Source organism: Ornithorhynchus anatinus, chromosome 5 (genome assembly GCF_004115215.2).
Source record: "Ornithorhynchus anatinus isolate Pmale09 chromosome 5, mOrnAna1.pri.v4, whole genome shotgun sequence".
NCBI classification, from domain to species: Eukaryota; Metazoa; Chordata; class Mammalia; order Monotremata; family Ornithorhynchidae; genus Ornithorhynchus; species Ornithorhynchus anatinus.
Window position 1 is genome coordinate 7,779,428 of NC_041732.1, and position 20,273 is coordinate 7,799,700.

General features: G+C 45.8%; 1 protein-coding gene across 1 annotated transcript in view; it reads left to right on the plus strand.

Annotated features, from left to right (window-relative positions):
- MAP2K5 (mitogen-activated protein kinase kinase 5) overlaps positions 1-20,273 on the plus strand; it is a 238,924-nt gene that overhangs the window by 196,048 nt on the left and 22,603 nt on the right. The window contains 2 exon segments of the mRNA XM_029066218.2: positions 5,426-5,487; positions 10,557-10,602. Coding sequence (XP_028922051.1) covers positions 5,426-5,487; positions 10,557-10,602 — 108 coding nt within the window.

Below are 20,273 nucleotides of genomic sequence, written 5' to 3' on the forward strand. Positions count from 1 at the left end.
CCATTTTACAGATGAGGTAACTGAGGCACAGAGAAGTTTAGTGACTTGCCCAAAGTCACACAGCTGACCAGTGGTGGAACTGGGATTCATTCATTCATTCAATAGTATTTATTGAGCGCTTACTATGTGCACAGCACTGTACTAAGTGCTTGGAATGTACAATTCGGCAACAGATAGAGACAATCCCTGCCCAATGACGGGCTCACAGATTAGAACCCATCACCTCTGACTCCCAAGTCCGTGCTGTTTCCACTGAGTCATGTTTCGCTAATGCAGGGTTGAGTAGTGGAAGGAGCCCAGACTTGGGAGTAGGTAGGATGTGGGTTCTGATCCCGGCTCTGCCACTTGTCTGCTGCGTGACTTTGGGCAAGTCACTTCACATCTCTCTGCCTCAGTTCCCTCATCTGGAAAATGGGGATTAAGAACATAAGCCCTATGTGAGACAGGGACTGTGTCGAACCCACTTACCTTGAATAATAATAATGGTAGTGGTTAAGCACTTAGTATGTGACAGGCACTTCACTCAGTGCTGGGGTAGATCAGGTTGGACACAGTCCCTGTCCCATGTGGGACTCCCAGTCTCAATCCCCATTTTCCAGATGAGGTAAATGATGCACAGAGAAGTAAAGTGACTTGACCAAGGTCACGCAGCAGACAAGTGGTGGAATCGGCGTTAGAATCCATGACCTCCTGACTCCCGGGCTCGTACCTCTGTCCACCACACCATCCTGATTCTTGTATCTACCCCAGTGCTTAGCACGGTGCCTGGCACATAGTAGGCACTTAACAAATACCACTATTATTATTATTCTGGCAATGAGGCAGGTACTTGCTGGAGGGCTAGAGAGGACTGGATCTGGGAAGTATGCAAGACTGGTTTAAAAAAATGTGTATATTTGCAGGCTGGTGGTTTCTTTTTGAACCTGCAAAATTGGGACCTGGAGAAGAGAAACTACAGATACCAGGGCCTTTTCCGGCCCGTTTCAGAAAGCAAAGGAAGAAAGTGAGGGGTTGGAGGGACCCTCTTCAAAAGTCCCATTTTTCATCACCTATACCTTAGTTTTGGTAAACTCTTCGGTGTCAGAAAAGCCCAGTTCAGTTGAAGCAAACGGCAAGTCTTTGGGGGGCAAGGGACTCCAAAAATTAGGATTTAGAAATCTGCTCTTCCCTTTAAATCACCCGAACCTCCAGACTTAACCTGTCCGAGCCTCAAAAGGCAGGGAGCTCTGACAGTCGGGCGGCCGAAGTCTGGAAATTAAATAGCAGCAGCTGCGTTGGAAGTATCCCCTCCCCGCTTCCCCTCCTCACCCCACCTCCCCGCTTGCACCAGCCCCCCTCCCCTCCGATTTTCTGCCGCTGTGCCTTTTTCTTTATGCCTGAGCACCTTGCTGACAAGTGCTAATAACAAAATGCCCAGAGAGGGTCCAGTTGGATTTACCACACATTAAACATTCTGAACTTGTCCTTTTGCTCATAGATTGTGCATAATTAATAATTAAACGGTTTCAGTTGTAATGGGTTGACCTTCCTGAACTGTTCATTATTCACAAGGCAAAGGCATCACTCAAATTTTTTTTTCCCATTGCCCTTCTCCGTACTGCAGCGTCTCAGCCGGTGGGAGAATCAGGCTGACCGAGTACTTACGGAAACCTCGGAGACTAATGCTGACCCTCTCGATGCTTAGAATTGCTTGCTGAAATATTTTACGATGCTCGTTCTTTTACGGGCTCAATAACGAAGTCCAGCCGGATGTTACCTTGGTGGGGAGCTAAAGTTGATTTGGGGCTGGCGGCTAAGGTTAAGGCTTCTAGTTGAGGTGGTGTCTGCTTTTTCATTCTCCACCTTTCTGTGTAGAAGTTGAGCAGTAGAAAGCCATTAAAAAGGAGAAAAAAAAATAGAATAAACCCTGAGGGAAAGTGTGGCATAAAGGGCCCTAGAAAGTGACTTTTTAGGAAGAACTTCAGGGTTTGGAGTTTTACAGGACTTCCCACTTAGCCCATTTTATTTTTTTAAGATGCTTCATCTTTAGGGCAGGGACTGCGCTTTTAAAATAAAAAAAATAGTGTGTCCGGGGATGCATCATCATGAACAAGGTGTGGTTTTATTTTTGCAAAATATTTTCAGGATTCTTCTTATCCATAGGCTTAAGGGTTTCTCTCTCTCCCTCACACACACCCCTGCCACCTCTCCCAGCTAACTTTATTTAACCTGCTCTCTCTGTCATTTTCCCCTCCCCTTTTCAGGGGGGCCTAGCGGCTGGAAATGTAGTGCATATTTTAATCACCCAATTTGTCCAAGAGAACTTCTCATCATCCCCAGAGCAAAGCCCTAAGAATGAGAAGTCTTAGGCATGTTTTTTTCTTACCAATTTAATATTTATTATTATGGTACTTGTTCATTCAATCTTATTTATTGAGCGCTTACTGTGTGCAGAGCACTTACTATGTGCGAAGCACTGTTCTAAGCACCGGGGTAGATAAGGTTCATCAGGTTGTACACAATCCCTGTCCCACTTGAGGATCACACTCTTAATCCCCATTTTATGGATGAGGTAACCAAGGCACAGAGAAGTGAAGTGATTTGTTCAAGGTCACACAGTAGACACGTGGCGGACCTGGAATTAGAACCCATGTCCTTCTGACTTCCAGGCCTGTGCTCTATCTACTAGGCCACACTGCGTACTCACTTCATGTATGGGAGAATAGCACCCTTCTCCTGAGGCGAGTGTTTCATGCCTGGACCAGTGTCCAGGTCCTTGTATCTATAACATTAATCTTTCACCCTTCAGTCTGGGTCTCAGAAAAATCCCCTGGGTGTCATCCATTCCCCCCTCCCCCCCCCAAAAAACCCTGCTTTGGGTATGAACAAAGAGAATCTGGGCCCCGTGTCTTTTATGGTTAATTCTTTCCATTCAGGGCTGAGAGTATCTCCTCTCTGCAATTCTGCAAAGTAGAGTTCAGTTGGAACCTTCAGAAGTGAAATAAATTATTCATGGGCACCACCCAGTGTTTCCGAGTTTTATAGTATGTGCAACTTAACAGAATACAATATCACGTCTTAAACAAAATTAACTACCCGTGCAAAGATGTCACGTTAGCTTGTTTTGTTTCCCATCCATGTTAAAATGACATCTTCATCAAGTTGAGTAGTCTATAATTCATTAATTTACCCTGAGTATCCTTTGAAACAAGGCCTAAATTAGCATAACGTCTATGCTCGAATCGTTCCCGAAAGTCACCCAGAATTGTAACTATCTTTGTAAATATTCAAAGGCAGGAGAGGTGGGCCTTTTATTTGCCTAAAGGTATTATTTTCCATGGCCAATTTGTGGTGGTCCCTTCCATCCTCCCTCAAAAAAAAAAAAAAACCCGAAAAAGCAAAGACGAAAAAGAAATCTGCTATAGGTGAGTTTCTAAATTCTTACCGTAGGTCCTTGAAACAGCGAAATGCCATTTCTACTTGAACCGCATAGAATTTCCCAGAGTGGACAGAAATCACAGATTCAAGGTCTAAATGTATGTGTATAAATAATGTATATATTATTCCTGCCACCGTCAATCTCTGTGGCTTCTGAGCTGAGAAATGGTCATTTTGTTGCAGGTCTCATGTCTTCCTAGTGGGATATTTCAGCCACCTCCAGTTTTTCCTTAGATTTCTTTGCCTGGAGTTCAGGGATTTTCTTTCCCTCGCCTTCCTCCTTGATGGAAGTCTTCCAACAACGGCTTTCCTTGTTTTAAGGTTAGAGGGGACTGATCCTCTCACCTAGATGAGATGGGTGCACTCAAAAAGAGAAGCTCCGGGTGAGATAAAAGGGGCCTTGATTGTATTTCCTAGAAAAAGTCTTTGAAAATTCGAAGGTGTTTGCCACTGCTCTTACTCCTCAGTTACTTTTGATTTAATTGTATTTTCCAGCAGTTTCCAATTGTGTGACTTGGAGACAAAAGCCTTAATAAGAGTTCTAGTTAATTTTCTGTCTTGTAATTACCGATCTCATTTTTCTGATAATTGGCCACAGCAATTATATGTATATTTACTAATCACGCAGGAGGCTCTGTGCGATTGTATCTATCTGCCACCATTGATAATGACACACATATTGCAGAGGTGCTTTTATCATCTTCTTTTCTCCACTACATCAAAGCTATTTCCTCGCATTCTCAATAATGAATACATGCATGCATTTGACACAGTTGTGTGCTAGAGAAATTGTTTGGCTCCCACCAAATATGCGCGCTCAGAGTTTCTTGCCTGCAGCGCTGGAAGGTTGTATGTAATGATATATTGCTCATCCAAATGGCCAAAGCACTCCAAAGCACAGTGAGATTAAAATAAGTCATTCCTTTGTTAATTTAAATAGGTGCATGTATCATACTTTGCAGGGTACTTTGTGTTAGGGATGTCAGGGAGGAAGAAAGCCGCCGAAAGGTATTTTTAATAGCAAATGAGAATAGATGAGAATGGAGTCATTTGCAGCTGCCTATTTTATGTGGCTCTCTTGTTCCAACTGTAGGGCTAATGAGATGACTGTTAAAATACTCTGCAGTGTAATTTCATTACATCCTGAGCTGTTACACTATAAACACAGTGGAGCTCCCTGTCATTCTTGGAAAAACTCCTAAATTCTTAAAGCCCTCTCTTGCAAATGGTAATGGGGTTTGCTGTCGGCCTTTTCGGTTTGCCTTTTTTTTTTTTTTTTTTTTTGGTTTTTTTGTTTGCTGTTTTCCCCCTTTCTCTTGTCGCTATTGTTTTTAGTCGGTGGCTGGTTGGTTGATTTCTCCTTGGGTCCTTAATATATTTACTTCTGTCAGCGGGCTGGGGAGTTGGGCCGGGGCTGGCAAACGGGTTTAATTTCCTTAGAGGTGGAGGGGGAGAAAGGTGGGAATCCTTTGTGGTGGGGGGTGGGGGGAGTCGGTGGAAGGAGGGAGAAAACAATCCTTACCCAAATTGTCGGGAAGATGAAAATAGAAATAAATGTAAATAAATGGCGAAGTGTAAATAAATAGCAAATCCAGTAAAAGAAACAAAGGTCAACACAAGAATAATTTCACAGCTCTTTGTTAATTACAAGACCATTTGTGTGTTACTTAAATAATCATTAATTTCTCATTTACACTTTTCCCTACCTTCTTTCCTGCCCTGTGGCTATCATTGTCCTTTTATCACCTCCCCTCAGTGTCTTCCCTCATGTTCCTCGCCATCTCAAAATGTGCCTGGTTTAAATTTGGCATTTTTATGAAAACCTATTCCGGAGAATGCGCAGTGTGTCTTTTTAATTGATTTGGAGGTGAGGAGGGAGGGATTTGCCTTGGTCCGGGTTGGGGAAATTGATGTTTTTTGTGTGGTTTCTTTTTAAAGAAAAGAAAGAGAAAGAAATCTCCTGACTTTTTGGACTTTTTTTTTCCCCTCCCTCTCCTCCCCTCCCTAGGTTTCGCCGGTCCTTCCGGTTGGAGAGTTCTCCGAGCCATTTGTACACTTCATCACTCAGTGGTGAGCTCAGTTTGCAAACATACCGTGCCCTCAATGTAAATGCTACATGCCATTAACTCCGCCGCTCCGCGAGACCTTCTGGCTCGCCCCGCTTCCTCGCCGAGACGGGAGGGACTTGGGGGCCCTGGGCAGATGGGCCAGCAAAGCCCAAGAAATTGTTGAAATTATGTAAACGTTATTTACACACAGAGTCGTGAATGTACATCGGAGGGTTTTCCCCATTTTAATAAGCTGCTGTGGGGCAGAGAACCTTCTTGAGAGAGGGATTGTTGCTTCTATGGTCATTATTATTATTACTATTATTAGTTAAAAGGGGGGAATAATTTTAGAGTGACCATTTGAAAAACACCTGCACCTTATTTTTGTTGTTTATGTAGTCTCAGGTTGCCTTTAAGGTCATAGAAAATCAATCTATGGTATTTATTGAGTGCTTACTACGGGCAGAGCACTACTAGGCACTTGGGAGCGTACGATACAACAGAATTAGCAGATAAATTCCCTGTTCATAATGAGCTTACAGTCCAGAGGTGAAGTTTTTAATGCAATAGCTCTTCGGTACGTAAGATTTCTCCTCAGTTGCATTGCAGGAATAATAATAATGATGGCATCTGTTAAGTGCTTACTATGTGCAAAGCATTGTTCTAAGTGCTGAGGAGGATACAGAGTGCTCAGGTTGTCCCACGTGGGGCATTCTTAATGCCCATTTTACAGATAAGGTAATTGAGGCACAGAGAAGTTAAGCGACTTGCCCAAAGTCACACAGCTGACAAGCGTCGGAGCTGGGATTTGAACCCATGACCTCTGACTCCCCAGCCCGTGCTCTTTCAACTGAGCCACACTGCTTCCTGGGCCTTGCAAATACAGGCCCAGGAACCAATTTTAATAGATGTTGGTAATTGGAAGGAAACATGGGTCACTTAACCCTTAGAGCGCTGAAGAGTGGTCAGAGAGCTGGGCAGATCTCCTAGTTTTAATTAACAGCAGCTTCTGGGGCGCCCCTCCCACCCCCCAAAATTCTCCCTCCTTAAGGAGTGAGCCCTCATCCTTCTGTGGACTCTTTGGGCGAATCCTGCCACCCCTTCCCTGCAGAATCACTAAATCAGTGGTATTTTTTGAGCGCTTATTGTGTGCAGAGCACTGTACTAAGCGCTGGGAAGACTCCAATAGAATGGAGTTGGTAGACACGGTCCCTGCCCCCGCCGCTGCCCACCATATCCTGTCCCTTCGTGGACTCCTTGTTTGTAGGTTGGTGGCCAGACGGCCTGCCCAAGTGTAAGACTCTCCCCCTGGCCCCTTAGACTGTAAGCTCACTGTGGGTAGGGAATGTGTCTATTGTTGTATTGTACTCTCCCAAGTGCTTAGTACAGTGCTCTGCACACAGTTTGACTGAGGGCTGAGGACTGAGAGTTAGTCACAGGCCAGGAGGCAGGGCAGGGAGGGAAGTTGAGCCTTTACAGACACCTTCATTTCCTCTTCTCCCACTCCCTTCTGCGGCACCTTGATTTGCTCCCTTTATTCACCCCTCCCTCAGCCCCCAGAATTTATGTCCATAGCCATCATTTCTTTATTTCTAATATCACCTGTCTCCCCCTCTAGTCGGTGAGCACAGTGTGGGCAGGGAATTTACCTACCAACTCTGTTACATCATTGTAGTTTATTCTCCCAAGTACTTAGTGCGGTGCTGTGCACACAGTAAGCGCTCAATAAATATGATGGATTGATTTGATTAATTGATTTCCAGAGGGGACAGGAATTTAATCCAAGCCAGAGCCCAAGAATCTATTGACTCTGCGGGCACCCTCTTCAACCAGCCCTCCTTAATGCCCACATTTTTGAGGGGGGTTGAAATGGTATTTGTTAAGCCCTTACTATATTTTAGTACAGGCACTGTACTAAGCACTGGGGTCGATACAAGATAATCAGGTTGGACACAGTCCCTGTCCCACATTTGATTCACAGCATTAATCCCCATTTTGTAGATGAGGGACCTGAGGCCCAGAGAAGTGAAGTGACTTGCCCTAGGTCACACAGCAGACAAGTGTTGGAGCTCAAATTAGAGTCCAGGTCCCTCTGACTCCCAGGCCCGGGCTTTAGCCACTAGGCCACGCTGCTTCTTGAGGGAACCGGCTCTCTGGTGTGAGGTGGGGAAAGGTGGGCGGGTGGCCTCCCTCAGTATTTCACTGACAGAAAAGGATTAAGGGGCACTTGTGCAGTGGCTTGATGCAATGGGAAGACTTCCAGAGGGATTGAGACTTGGAGCCCCATGTGGGACAGGGACTGTGTCCAGCCTGATTACTTTGTATCTACCCCAGTGCTTAGTACAGTGCCTGGCACATAGTACGCACTTAAATGCCAGCATTATGATTTAAAATCCACGTGAAATGCCTCGTGGGCTTTTAAGGCGTTTTTACATTTCGGAACATCTACATAGAATACCCTGAAAGGGCCCCGGGCCCTGAAGAGCATGAAGCAGGCGGGATACTTGCTGTGGGTAGGGAATGTGTCTGTTTACTGTTGTACTGTACTCTCCCAAGTGCCTAGTACAGTGCTCTGCACACAGTAAGTGTTCAATAAATATGAATGAATGAATGAATCCATCCGAGGCCCAGGGTGGTGCCCGCCGGCTCCGATGCCACACAGAGGTGCGTGATCGGCCTCGTCGATACTGCAGCAGAGAAACGGCAGGCAGGCCAAGTTTTATAGAGGCAGAGGGAGGGATAACCTGTGTAGAAATTTCCACAGATGTCAAGCTGAACCATAAATGATAGTGTGTAATAGCCTTGTTTCCCCAAGAGATCCAGCTACTTGGGTATGTCAGATTAGGACCGTTACCAAACCCACTATGCAGACAGCTTGAATTACTTGCTAATGGGGGCATTATTTGAGAGGTGCATATGGTTATTTATAGAGAAGGCAAATGGCCCTCCGTGTCATTAATGGCTCATAACTACGGTTCTTGTTTACCTCATAATCATTTCGGGTTTGATGACAGAATCGTAATATCGTCAGTGAACATGGGCAGCGCATAGTGCCGGTTTTCTTGTCTGCCCAGGTTCTATCGATGCCAGGCAGGCCAAAGAAGCAGCAGGACGTCTTTTTGACCTTTTCCTGGAAGTTCTGTTGGGAAAAAAATTTGGTCACCTTGCAGGCAGAGCCTCATGGGCTCTCTTCATTTCCCTTTAGTAGTCGCCGACGATCTGTTATCTGTCCAAATGTTTGCCACCTAATAAGCCCTTTTAGGATACCATTATCATTATCACTCTTCATAGGGCTAAGCGCTGCCCATTGTATGATGCTAATAGCATTAATTATGTTTTAATAATATTTTGTGTTTACCCCAGTGCTTAGCGTATTGCAAGCCCTTAACAAATACCACAGTTGTTCATTCATTCATTCAATAATATTTACTGAGTGCTTACTATGGGCAGAGCACTGTACTAAGTGCTTGGAATGCACAATTCAGCAACAGAGAGACAATCCTTCTTGTTGGGGTTACTGTTATTTGGCAAAGAATGACACAAAATATATAGTTGGGAAATGTGTTAGAAGCTTAGCTTTGGAACAACTGTTTAATGATTATCAACTTGTAGCGTAGCCAAAATAAATGAAACTCAGGACAGACAATGGGTAATATCCCTTTTTGTAATTTAGTAGTTTACCTAGACTTTCGACCATTTTTTTAATGCCACTTACTATGTGGCAGGCACTGTATTAAGTGCTGGGCTAGATATAAGGATAATCACGTAGGACCCAATCCAGGGCTTCATCCCCATTTTTCAGATGAGGTAACTGAGGCACCCAGAAGTTAAATGACTTGCCCAAGGTCACACAGCATTCATTCATTCAGTCATACTTATTGAGTGCTTGCTGTGTGCAGAGCACTGTACTAAGTGCTTGGAAGGTACAATACAGAAATAAAGAGAGACGATCCCTGCCCACGATGGGCTCACAGTCTAGAAGTGGGGGGGCAGACGAGCAGTGAAGTCGGCATTAAAACCCAGGTCCTTCTGACTCCCAGGCCTTTGTTCTTTCCACTAGGCCATGTTGCTTCTCTGATTTATGTATTACGTGTGCAGCTAAATAATAGAGTGAGGTGCTTTCTCAGTTGACTCCACCCTTGTCTTAGTGCCTATCTTCAGATTTTAACAAGATCCTCCGCCACGGAAGACACTCAGGCGCAAACCAAAAAGAACACATTGCTTTTTTATGTAGACAGAATAAACTTAGATTCATGTAAACTCATTCTGCATTTGCTTTGCAGAATCTTAGAAGAAATGGCTTTGGCTTTTCAAAATACTTCATTTGATGACACCACCATTATTTGAATAAGAACGGTAGTAGAAATATCAGTGATAATATTCACTAAAGCCTTCCTGTGTGCAAAGCAGCATGCTAAGCACTGGGTTTAGAGTACACGGGTGGGAATCAGATCCAACCTCTGCTCCCCAAGGGCTACCAATCTGAGTACGCAGTCGAAGGGTAAAAGACCGACGTGAGCCGGGATTTTCAATCAATCGGTCAATCGTATTTATTGAGCACTTACTAAGTGCAGAGCACTGTACTAAGCACTTGGGAGACTACAGAATTACGGATATGTTCCCTGCCCATAACGAGTTTATAATCTAGAGGGGGAGACAAACGTTAGTATGAATATTGATTTAACAGTGATTCTCACATTTATTCACGGAGAAGCAGCGTAGCCTTGTGGAAGGAGCCCAGGGCTGGGAGTCAGGAAGCGGGGATTTAATCCCGGCTCCGCCACTTGTCTGCTCTGTGACCTTGGGCACGATACTTCACTTCTCCAGGCCTCAGCTTCCTCATCTGCAAAATGGAGGACCTGCTCTCCCTCTACTTAGACTGGGAGCCAGATGTGGGATCTGATGATCTTGTATCTGCCCCAGCACTCAGTACAATGTTTGGCACATAGTAAACACTTACCAAATACATTATCACATCATTATTATTTGAAGTTCATTTAAATTCTAGGGAAAGGGGCGCCAACGTTTTCTTCATGATGATGATGGCATTGAAGTCAGTAACCAAGAAATACTTGTTTTTATTTCCCCCAGCATGAGGAAGCAGCCAAAAGAAAGACCAGCCCCTGAGGATTTGATGGTAAGTGGATTTTCTTACGCTATTTATTAAGCAGTTCCTACATGCTAAGCACAGGGCTAAGCAATGTGGCGGTTTGGAGACGATCAGATCAGTGGTCGGCTGTGTCCCAAATGGGGTTGACAGTCTAAGAGAATGTTAAATGAAAGTGTCAACACCACCAGCAACGTTTAGGAACTGAGTTGGCCATTCTTCCTGAATCAGAGTAATTCCACGAGGCCTCATGTTGCACCTGGGTTGTAGTAGGAGTAATCTGACATTTATGGAACACCCACTGGACGCACTGTAATAAGCACTCGGGAGAGTACAGGAACTGAACCAGTGCTCAGCTTTCTCTCAGGACAGGTATGAATTACGTGGAAACTTTCTTTTTCCTCTATCGGCAATAATAATAATAATTAATTTGTTAAGCACTTACTATGTGTCAAGCACCGATCTAAGCGCTGGGGTAGATACAAGATCATCAGGTTAACACAGTCCCCAACCCCCGTGGGACTCACACTCTTAATCCCATTTTACAGATGAGGGAACTGAGGCTCAGAGAAGTGAAGTGACTTGCCCAAGGTCACACAGCAGACAAGTGGCAGAGCCGGGATTGGAACGCAGGTGCTTCTGATTGCCAGGCCCGTGCTCTTAAGAAAAACAACCAAAAAAAATCATTTTCAGAGCCTCCAACGAGGCAGTATTACTTCATTTTTAATCGGTATTTTTGAGATTCTCCTCTATAGGGATCGCTTTTCAGGTTTTTTGTTTCGTTTGGCTTTAAAAAAAAAAAGGAAAGAAAAGAAAACCATTTTGAAGCTTAATGCGAAGGTATTTCAGCGGCCTGGTCCGAGGATTACAACTTAATGTAGGTCATTCCTTGTCATCGTTCGCCACTGTCACCTTTTGAAAAATCTAAAGATTGAAAACAGAGGAGATGGTCAGTGAATGAAGGTTTCTAATGAAATTCTTCAGGAAATTTCTAATGCGGTATAGGTTTGTCCTACGCTTGTGTGGAATGAGATGAGATGGGCTGCAAAAGATCAAGTTAATGTGTATCTTTGGTGTTTTCCGAGAAAGAGGCCGCTGCTATGAAGCTTAAGTGCTGTATTCTCAGCTCCGAGGCAGCCTCCTTTGATTGCAAATGACAGTTTTTAGTCAAGCAGCGAAAGGAGCAGGGACGGGCCCAGACAATTCCCAAATGGTCATTTATTTCGTGCAGATTGTTGATTTGACAATGCGCAAGCTGTTAGAATAACGTTAGCACCGAGCATTAGTAAATAATAATTATGGTCCACTCCTTCTAATGTTTCACACCCCATTCCCCGTCTTGGGAGGGATGCTGCCGCAGTAATTTCCCCTAAATGTTATCTTTTAAAAAAAAAACTCTTACGCTCCGTCGAAACCACTTGGTGCTTTTCTGTTCTCTGCGCCTTCTCCTAACGAACATCCCTCCAAACACGGCAGCCCCCCAACCTAACGTATCTCTGTCTGGAAATGAAATAATTCCCCTCTCCCCTTTCGTTTGTATTATGGCCTGCTCTTCAGGAAGGTAATTATCTCCCCCCAGAGCCTCCCAGGGGAACAAAATCTCCGAATTTGGGTTAGTCTCAAATTCAAGTTGACGCCTCAAAGCTCGACGATTTGTGGCGCTAACAGACTTTCTGCCTAGGGTGAGACTGGCCCTTTTTCCTTTTCTTTTTTTTCGGGGGGTTGCGGTGGTGGTGGTTTGTCATCTCTTGATGGTTGGAAAATTCTTGCCGTTCGTCACATCTGAGAAAACTTGGAACAGGTTCTAGAGATGGAGACCCATTTACCTAGTGCATTATTATGCCATGGCTGGATAGCTTAGCTATTAAAACAAAGGAATAGGGTTTCAGAAAACAGATATCTGTTTGTAAACGTGTCTCTCCGTGATGCAACGAGTCGGCCCGCTTATAAATAAAACATCTGCCGGTCGCACGTCCACCCATAAATATACGGGTGTATCTTTTCTGTGGCACGACACCACTCCGGGGTGTTCGGCCATAAAGACGAGGCCGAAGGGTGAGTACTTTCAGGGCCTCACCAAGCATGTATAAGTATATCTAGGAAGATATATAGAACGAGATAGATCTCTTTACAACTACACACCCTGGCGGGTGCTGTTGCACTTTAGTTTTCTCTTAATAAATATCAATAAATCAATAAAGTCTAATGAAAGATATGGGCACAGTGGGCAATGTCCTTTACTTACTATTTAACGGTATTTCCGGTACTGCTCGCCGCTGCCTCGTAAAGGGGGGGGGCCCTCACCAGTTCCAAGGGAGGCCAGGGAGAGGGTGGATCCTTGACCATGAAATCTGCGGGGACTTTGGGGATTGGGAGCCAAATAATAATAATAATTATGGTACTTGTTAAGCTGTTGCTATGTGCCAAAGCACCGTTCTAAGTACTGCGGGGATACAGGTAAATCAGGTTGGACACAGTCCCTCACCCACATGGGGCTCACACTCTTAACCCCCATTTTCCAGGTGAGGGAACTAAGGCCCAGAGAGGTGAAGTGACTTGCCCAAGATCACATGGCAGACAAGTGGTGGAGCGGGGGTTAGAACCTAGGTCCTTCGGACTCCCAGGCCCGGACTCTAGCCTCTAAGCCGTGATGCTTCTCAACTGGGTTGGCTCCTGTTTGAAGGTGCGGGAGGGGTGTTGTAACCCTGGGGAGACGCGCTGTCATAGTCCCATCCTGCCTGTCGGCAGTTTCTGTTGTTCTTTTCCATCTTCACCGACCCAGAACCGAGCCTCTCCTCAGCAGACTTCTGTTTCAGTCCTTTTCTCTAAGTAGCCCCGGGTAGGGGGAAGGGCCCCCGTGAGGAATAGACGAGGCAGACCCCCACTCTGGGGACGGGGGAAACTTCAGGCAGCCAGACAGTGACACGGATCGCCCGGCCCAGCTGATCGGTCCATCACTGGGATTTGTTGAGCACTTAACTGTGTGCGGAGCACTGTACGGACTGGTTGGGAGAGGATAGAGTTGGTTAGACACGTGCCCTGCCCACAGGGAGCTCACACTTATGTTTCCAGCTCTGTATTTGGAAGCAGATCATTAAGGCTCCAAGACCAGAGGATCAGTGGATGAGGTGGGCTCTTGGTACGTTCAGGTTTGAGGGAAAGATCATTAGCAGAGAGTTAAGATTTAGAGGGGAGGGAGATTCTTGAGTTCTGCAGCGTGGCCAGTGGACAGAGCCCAGGCCTGGGAGTCAGAAGGACCTGGGTTCTCATTCCGGCTCAGCCACTGTCTGCTGTGAGACTCCGGATAAGTCATTTCACTTCTCTGGGCCTCAGTTACCTCATCTGACAAATGGGATAGAGATTGTGTCCAAGCTCATTAGCTTGTATCTACCCCAGTGCTTAATACAGTGCCTGGCCCATAGTAAGTGCTTAGCAAATACCATAAAAAAAGAGAGAGAGACACAACTGGCCCTTCTTTGGGCTGAGCTCAGTGATTCCCAGGGAAACTCAGTGAGTTGGAATCCGTTGGGCAGCAGCATAGCCTAATGGAAAGATCCTGGACCTGGAAGTCAGAAGACCTGGGATCTAATCCCAGCCCTACCAGTTACCTCCTGTCTAGCCTTGGGCAAATTACTTCACTTCTAGGGGCCTTAGCTTCCTCGATCTCTAAAATGAGGATTCAGTACCTGTTCTCCCTCTTAGTAGAATTGTGGGCTCCCTATAGGATGGGGAGTGTGTCTGACCTGATTAGCTTGTATCTCCCCCAGCGCTTACTACAGTGCCCGGCACATAGTAAGTGGTTAACGAATTCCACAATGATGATTATACTGATCAGACCACGATGGGGATGAGGCCAAGGAGCAGTAGCCGTTCCAATAAGACTCCAGGGAGGCCCAGGGAGGTCAGAAGAGGCAGTGAGAGGTGCTCCAGCTCACCCCACCCTACCCCCACTTAACAAATACTTTAAAAAAAAGTCTAAAACAAAACCTACAGGGCCATAGTAACCAACTATGTTTTCTTAAAGAGCGCCAACAGTTTCTTTAGCAAACCTTCATCCTTCTCTAGGAAAGCCAAAACTCTAGCCGCTTCCTGTAGGGGCCGGGACCACCTGGTTATGCATTCAAGTCCCACCAATGGCTTTAAGTGTCACTGGTTGACAAACTTTCCTGGCCCAAAGTGCCGAAAGTACCCACTCTAGTAATTGTCAGGATTTCAGGCCCAAACGAGAGAGAGGTAAACTGGCAAATCAGTGGGCATCTTTTAAAGCCAAGCAGCAGGAACTACACAGGCCAGTATAATCCATCATATTTATGGAGAGGCAGTGTAGCTCAGTGAAAAGAGCGTGGGCTTCGGAATCAGAGGTCATGGGTTCGACTCCCGGCTCTGCCACTTGTCAGCTGTGTGATTGTGGGCAAGTCACTTAACTTCTCTGTGCCTCAGTTACCTCATCTGTAAAATGGGGATTATCTGTGAACCTCACGTGGGACAAACTGATTACCCTGTATCTGCCCCAGCGCTTAGAACAGTGCTCTGAACAGAGTAAGCGCTTAAATACCAACATTATTATTATTATTATTGAGCACTTACTGTGTGCAGAGTACTGTATTAAAACGCTTGGGAGAGTCCAAGAGAACAACGTAACAGACACATTCCCTGCTCACAACGAGCTTACAGTCTAGAAGGGGAGTCAGACAGTAATAGAAATAAATTACAGCTAGGTACCTAAATTCTGAGGGAGGGGTGAATGAAGAGAGCAAAATGGGGTGACGCGGAAGGAGGTGGGAGAGGAAATATTGATATTTTACCATCATCTCATTTATGGAAATCCCAAATAGAAATCAAGAGAAACATATCTGTAGGGAAGCCCATATAATAATCATGATGTTTGTTAAGTGCATTTTATGTGCCAGGCACTGGCTTAGATACAAGTACATCACCTTGATTCTATTTATTTGCTATTGTTTTAATGAGATGTTCATCCCCTTGATTCTATTTATTGCTATTGTTCTTGTCTGTCTCCCCCAATTAGACTGTAAGCCCGTCAAAGGGCAGGGCTGTCTCTGTTACCGATTTGTTCATTCCAAGCGCTTAATACAGTGCTCTGCACATAGTAAGCGCTCAATAAATACTATTGATTGAATGAATGAGTGAACATGGGACTCACAGGGAGGAGATGGGTATTGAATCCTCATTTTACAGATGAGGGAACTGAGGCTCAGAGAAGGGAAATGACCTGGCCAAGGTCAAACAGCAAGTAAGTGGCAGAGCTGGGATTAGAAGCCAGGTCCTCTGACTCCCAAGCCTGTGCTCTTTCCACTAGGCCATACTGCTGCTTCCAGGGTGGGCGACCCAGACTTTTGGAGATATTGAGCAAAGAAAAGTTACAGGCAAAACAGCCCGGTCTGGTCTCTGCCTCCCAGGTAGAAGCAGAGGTATTGGGGCCGCAGACAAGGAAGGACCAAGACATTACAACAGATTCATTGTTTACTTAGACAGCTGTCTCCTTGAGAGAAGCTGCGTGGCTCAGTGGAAAGAGCGAGGGCTTGGGAGTCGGAGGTCGTGGGTTCCGATCCCAACCCCGCCACTTGGCAGCTGTGTGACTTTGGGCAAGTCTCTTAACTTCTCTGTGCCTCAGTTACCTCATCAGTAAAATGGGGATTGAGACTGTGAGCCCCACGTGGGACAACCACAGTGCTCGGCACATAGTAAGCGCTTAACAAATACCAACATTATTATTGTATCTACCCCAGTGCTTAGAACAGTGCTTGGCACATAGCGCTTAACAAATACCGTCATTATTATTATGTGTCTCCCCCTCAGACTGTCTCATTGTGGGCAGGGAATGTGTCTGTTATATTGTTCTATTGTCCTCTACCGAGGACCTAGTACAGTGCTCGGCACACAGTAAGTGCTCGATAAATACAACTGAATGTTGTATACGGTGGTGGCCCAGCCACCTGCTCCCCAGCCCATCTTTCTGAAATGAAAGGAACAAACCCCTTTGTCTGAAATAGGAAAGCCTAAGTTCTGTGATCCCCAAACGGCCCAGGAGACAGAACCACTGTGGCTTTTGGAAAGGGCCAGCTTCAGGAGATAACCAAGAGAGGCAGCTGCCTCAAAGGGTCGCTGGCGGGGGTGATTATGGGTCGGCTTCCGCGGGCTATCACTCGTCACTCTGTTGGTCGACCCACTGCCCGGGGCCTCCCGGGTGTCTGCTGGCTAATAACCGCCATCTAGGGAGGGACGAGGGTGGGCAGCAGATTCTTAAAACCACCACTGTTTATGGAGTCCTATGAGGGGGAAGGACATGAATGAATCAATCGATCCATCAGTGGTATTTACTGAGCATTTGCTGCATGCAGAGCATTGTACTGAGCGCTTGAGAGAGTGCAGTAGAACAGAGTCATTGTGGCTTAGTGGCAAGAGCCCAGGCTTGGGAATCACAGGACATGGGTTCTAATTCCGGCTCTGCCATTTGTCTGCTGTGTGACCTTGGGCAAGCCACTTAACTGCCCTGTGCCTCAGCTACCTCATCTGTAAAATGGGGATTAAGACTGTGAGCCCCACCTAGGAAGACACGTTCCCTGGCCACAACAGATCTACTCAGCCGATTGACTTGAAAACTGATCAGAAGTGTTGGCGGCTGGGATTCACATCCTGATCGTGTCTGGAAATGTGTGGTGGGGGAAGCTGGGGGCTATCACATCTTTCCAGCTGACCAGATGGGGACAAGAGCTGGATTGGTCCCCTGCAGACCGGAAGCTCCTTGTGGGCAGGGAGCGCATCTCCCAACTCCATTTTATTGGACTTTCCCCATGTCTGCCTCCCCCACTAAACTCTAAACTCCGAACTGTGACCTTCTTTCTTTGCTGCACTCTCCTAAGTGCTTATTTCAGTGCTCTGTACCTGATAAGCGCTCAATAAATACCATTGATTGATGGACTGATCCCTAGAGCAGGGGTGCGATGAGGCCTCTGTCGGGACCTCCTTCTTGACTTTCTTTTCGGGAATCAATCCAGCCATGTTTTGGATTTTTTTTCCTTTGAGTGCCTTCTAGGGCAGCACACCGTACTAATGAATGAATGAATACTTAGTGCTTAGGCGGGTACATTCATTCAATCAGTCATACTTATTGAGTCTAACTGTGTGCTGAGCACTGTACTAAATGCTTGGGAGAGTACAGTACAACAATAAACAGACACATCCCCTGCCCACAATGAGCTGGCAGTCTGGAGGGGGAAACAGACATTAATGTGAATAAATAAGGCGGTTCGTGGCACAGACCTTTAGCCCCTCTTCTCTCCCCTTCTCCCCTCCCTCCTCCCGTTCCCTCCCTTCCCCCCGACACCCCGAGCCATCCTGGGTTGTGTCTGAGCCGAACTGAGTGAAAGTTGAGTCCCAGTGGGTGTGAGTATGTATTCACAGTAACGTTTACAAATTTGGCTCCGAGCACTGTCCATCTCTCTCTGCATTTAGAGTATTTTTCAGAAGCTTTCCGTGTCTAAGCTCTATTTAATGGAACCTATGCATAGTAAGTAATCAGGTCAGGAAGAAGCAGCACATCCCCTGTTTGAGATCAATCGCTGGCTAATACTTTATCTAGGCCACTTTATTATCTCATGCTGATTCCATTCCCATTCTCCTCCTCCTTTGTAGCGTGCACTTCAGCTGTGGTAGAAGTACGTATCACATACATATTAAAAACATATACCCATTCTATCTGTATGTAAATGCAGGAGACACAGCTGGATATGGCAGGGGAGTTTGATTTACTAATAGTTATTATCTGTTCTAGCTGTTCAGTGGGAAAGAGAGTTTTGGTTTTTTTTTGTTTTGGGTTTTTTTTTTCCCCAAAAACAAGCTAGCGCAGAAATTGTCTTTCTGCTGTTACTATAGTGCTCTGGTAATTGTTTAAAAAGACGCTTCTCCTTGGGTTGTAAGAGCGCCTTGCGCTTTGTGCATCTCCTCGGACATTCCAGAGCGTAGCCACCAGTAAACGTTTTCTGAGGTTGCGCGGTCCATCTGGGGCAGATGCAGGGGAAGTGGCTACCGGCTAGGATTTCTCTTTGGATGGATGTGAGGCTTGTCGATGAGGAGAAAGAGGAGACTGCAGACCTAAAATGAGAAAAGTTGGGGTACGTGTGTGGGAGAATTTCAATCCAAATTAAACAATTGGATTTTTCCCTTAAGTCCAACAGTAAGGCACTTTAAGCGTGTGTGTGTGTGTTTCAATCAATCAATAGTATTTATTGAGTGCTTATTTTGTGCAGAACACTGTACTAAGAGTGTGGGAGGGTATAATACAAGAGAATTAACAGGACCGTTCCCTGCCTATAACAAGCTTAGAGTCTAGAAGGGGCGACAGACAGCATGAATAAAGAACTTAAGTACTATGGGAATGCATATTATATATTTTATATATATGTATATGATATATAAAGCATTATATCTTTTATGTTATGTAAAATGTGTGTATAGATAGATATCTATAGATATAGATATATATGTCCATATACATAGACATTTTCTCCGTGAAATGTTCCATGTGTGAGAGGCGATGATGTTTGGAAACTACTAAACAGCAAAGCCGTTCCCACCAAACCGGCTTGAACAGTCATTCACGTTCCCCATTGAAGTAAATTGGCACCGAGAGCTTGCCTGCCTTTTCGACATCCGTCTCAATATGGGACATTTGAATTACGTTTTAAAACAGTGTTTGTGGTTGGGCGTTGTCTCTGTAATTAAGGAAGATTTCGGTAGAACTGGGTATCTTCCAAGTCACTAGAAAGGGGGCGATCCTCCCGAGTCAGCTGTTGGCCTGGCACCCCCCGATGCCAGCCACGCGGATCTCGGCTTCAGAAGCGGCGTCACCCTCGGCGAGGCCCAGAGTCGCCACCAGAAGAGCTACGGCGAGCTCATTCAGTATGTCGGCAGTGTGCACACCTGGGCCGGTCGCCGTTGGCTTCTCCTTGCGTGGAGACAGAATTTCAGGCGTCCAGGACTGCCCGCTGCCATATACTAGATTTGCTCATGTTGGGATTGTCAGCTGATATGCCGTTGCCCCGGCTAAGGCTTCAACCACTTTATGGTCGTTAAACTCGGTTTCAGTTCACTGGATTGGGCTCTTGCCTGGCATGTATGTTTAGACTACTGCTAAGGGTTAGAGGGTATTAGATGCCTGGCTCCTTTCCTTCCCCCCACCTACACACACATCGTTTATATGTATTCCCGTCTCCCCCTCTAAACTGTAAACTTGCCTTGGGCAAGAAACATTTGTTATATTCTACTCCCCCAAGTGCTTAATACAGTGCTCGGCGCACAGTAAATGCTCAATAAATATAATAATAATAATGATGGTATTTGTTAAGTGCTTGCTTACTATGTGCCAAGGACTGTTTTAAGCGCTGGGGTAGATACAAGGTAATCAGGTTGTCCCACGTGGAGCTCACAGTCTTAATTCCCATTTTACAGATGAGGGAACTGAGGTACAGAGAAGTGAAGTGACTTGCCCAAAGTCACACATCTGACAAGTGGCGGAGCCGGGATTAGAACACACGACTTCTGACTCCCAAACCCAGGCTCTTGCCACTAAACCACGCCGCTTCTCTAACTGTCGGATACACCCCATTTCTGCATTTTGACCGTCAGCTGCGGGTGCGGATCGACAGCGTTAATTAGCCTTGTCGCCCGCAATAGCGGCT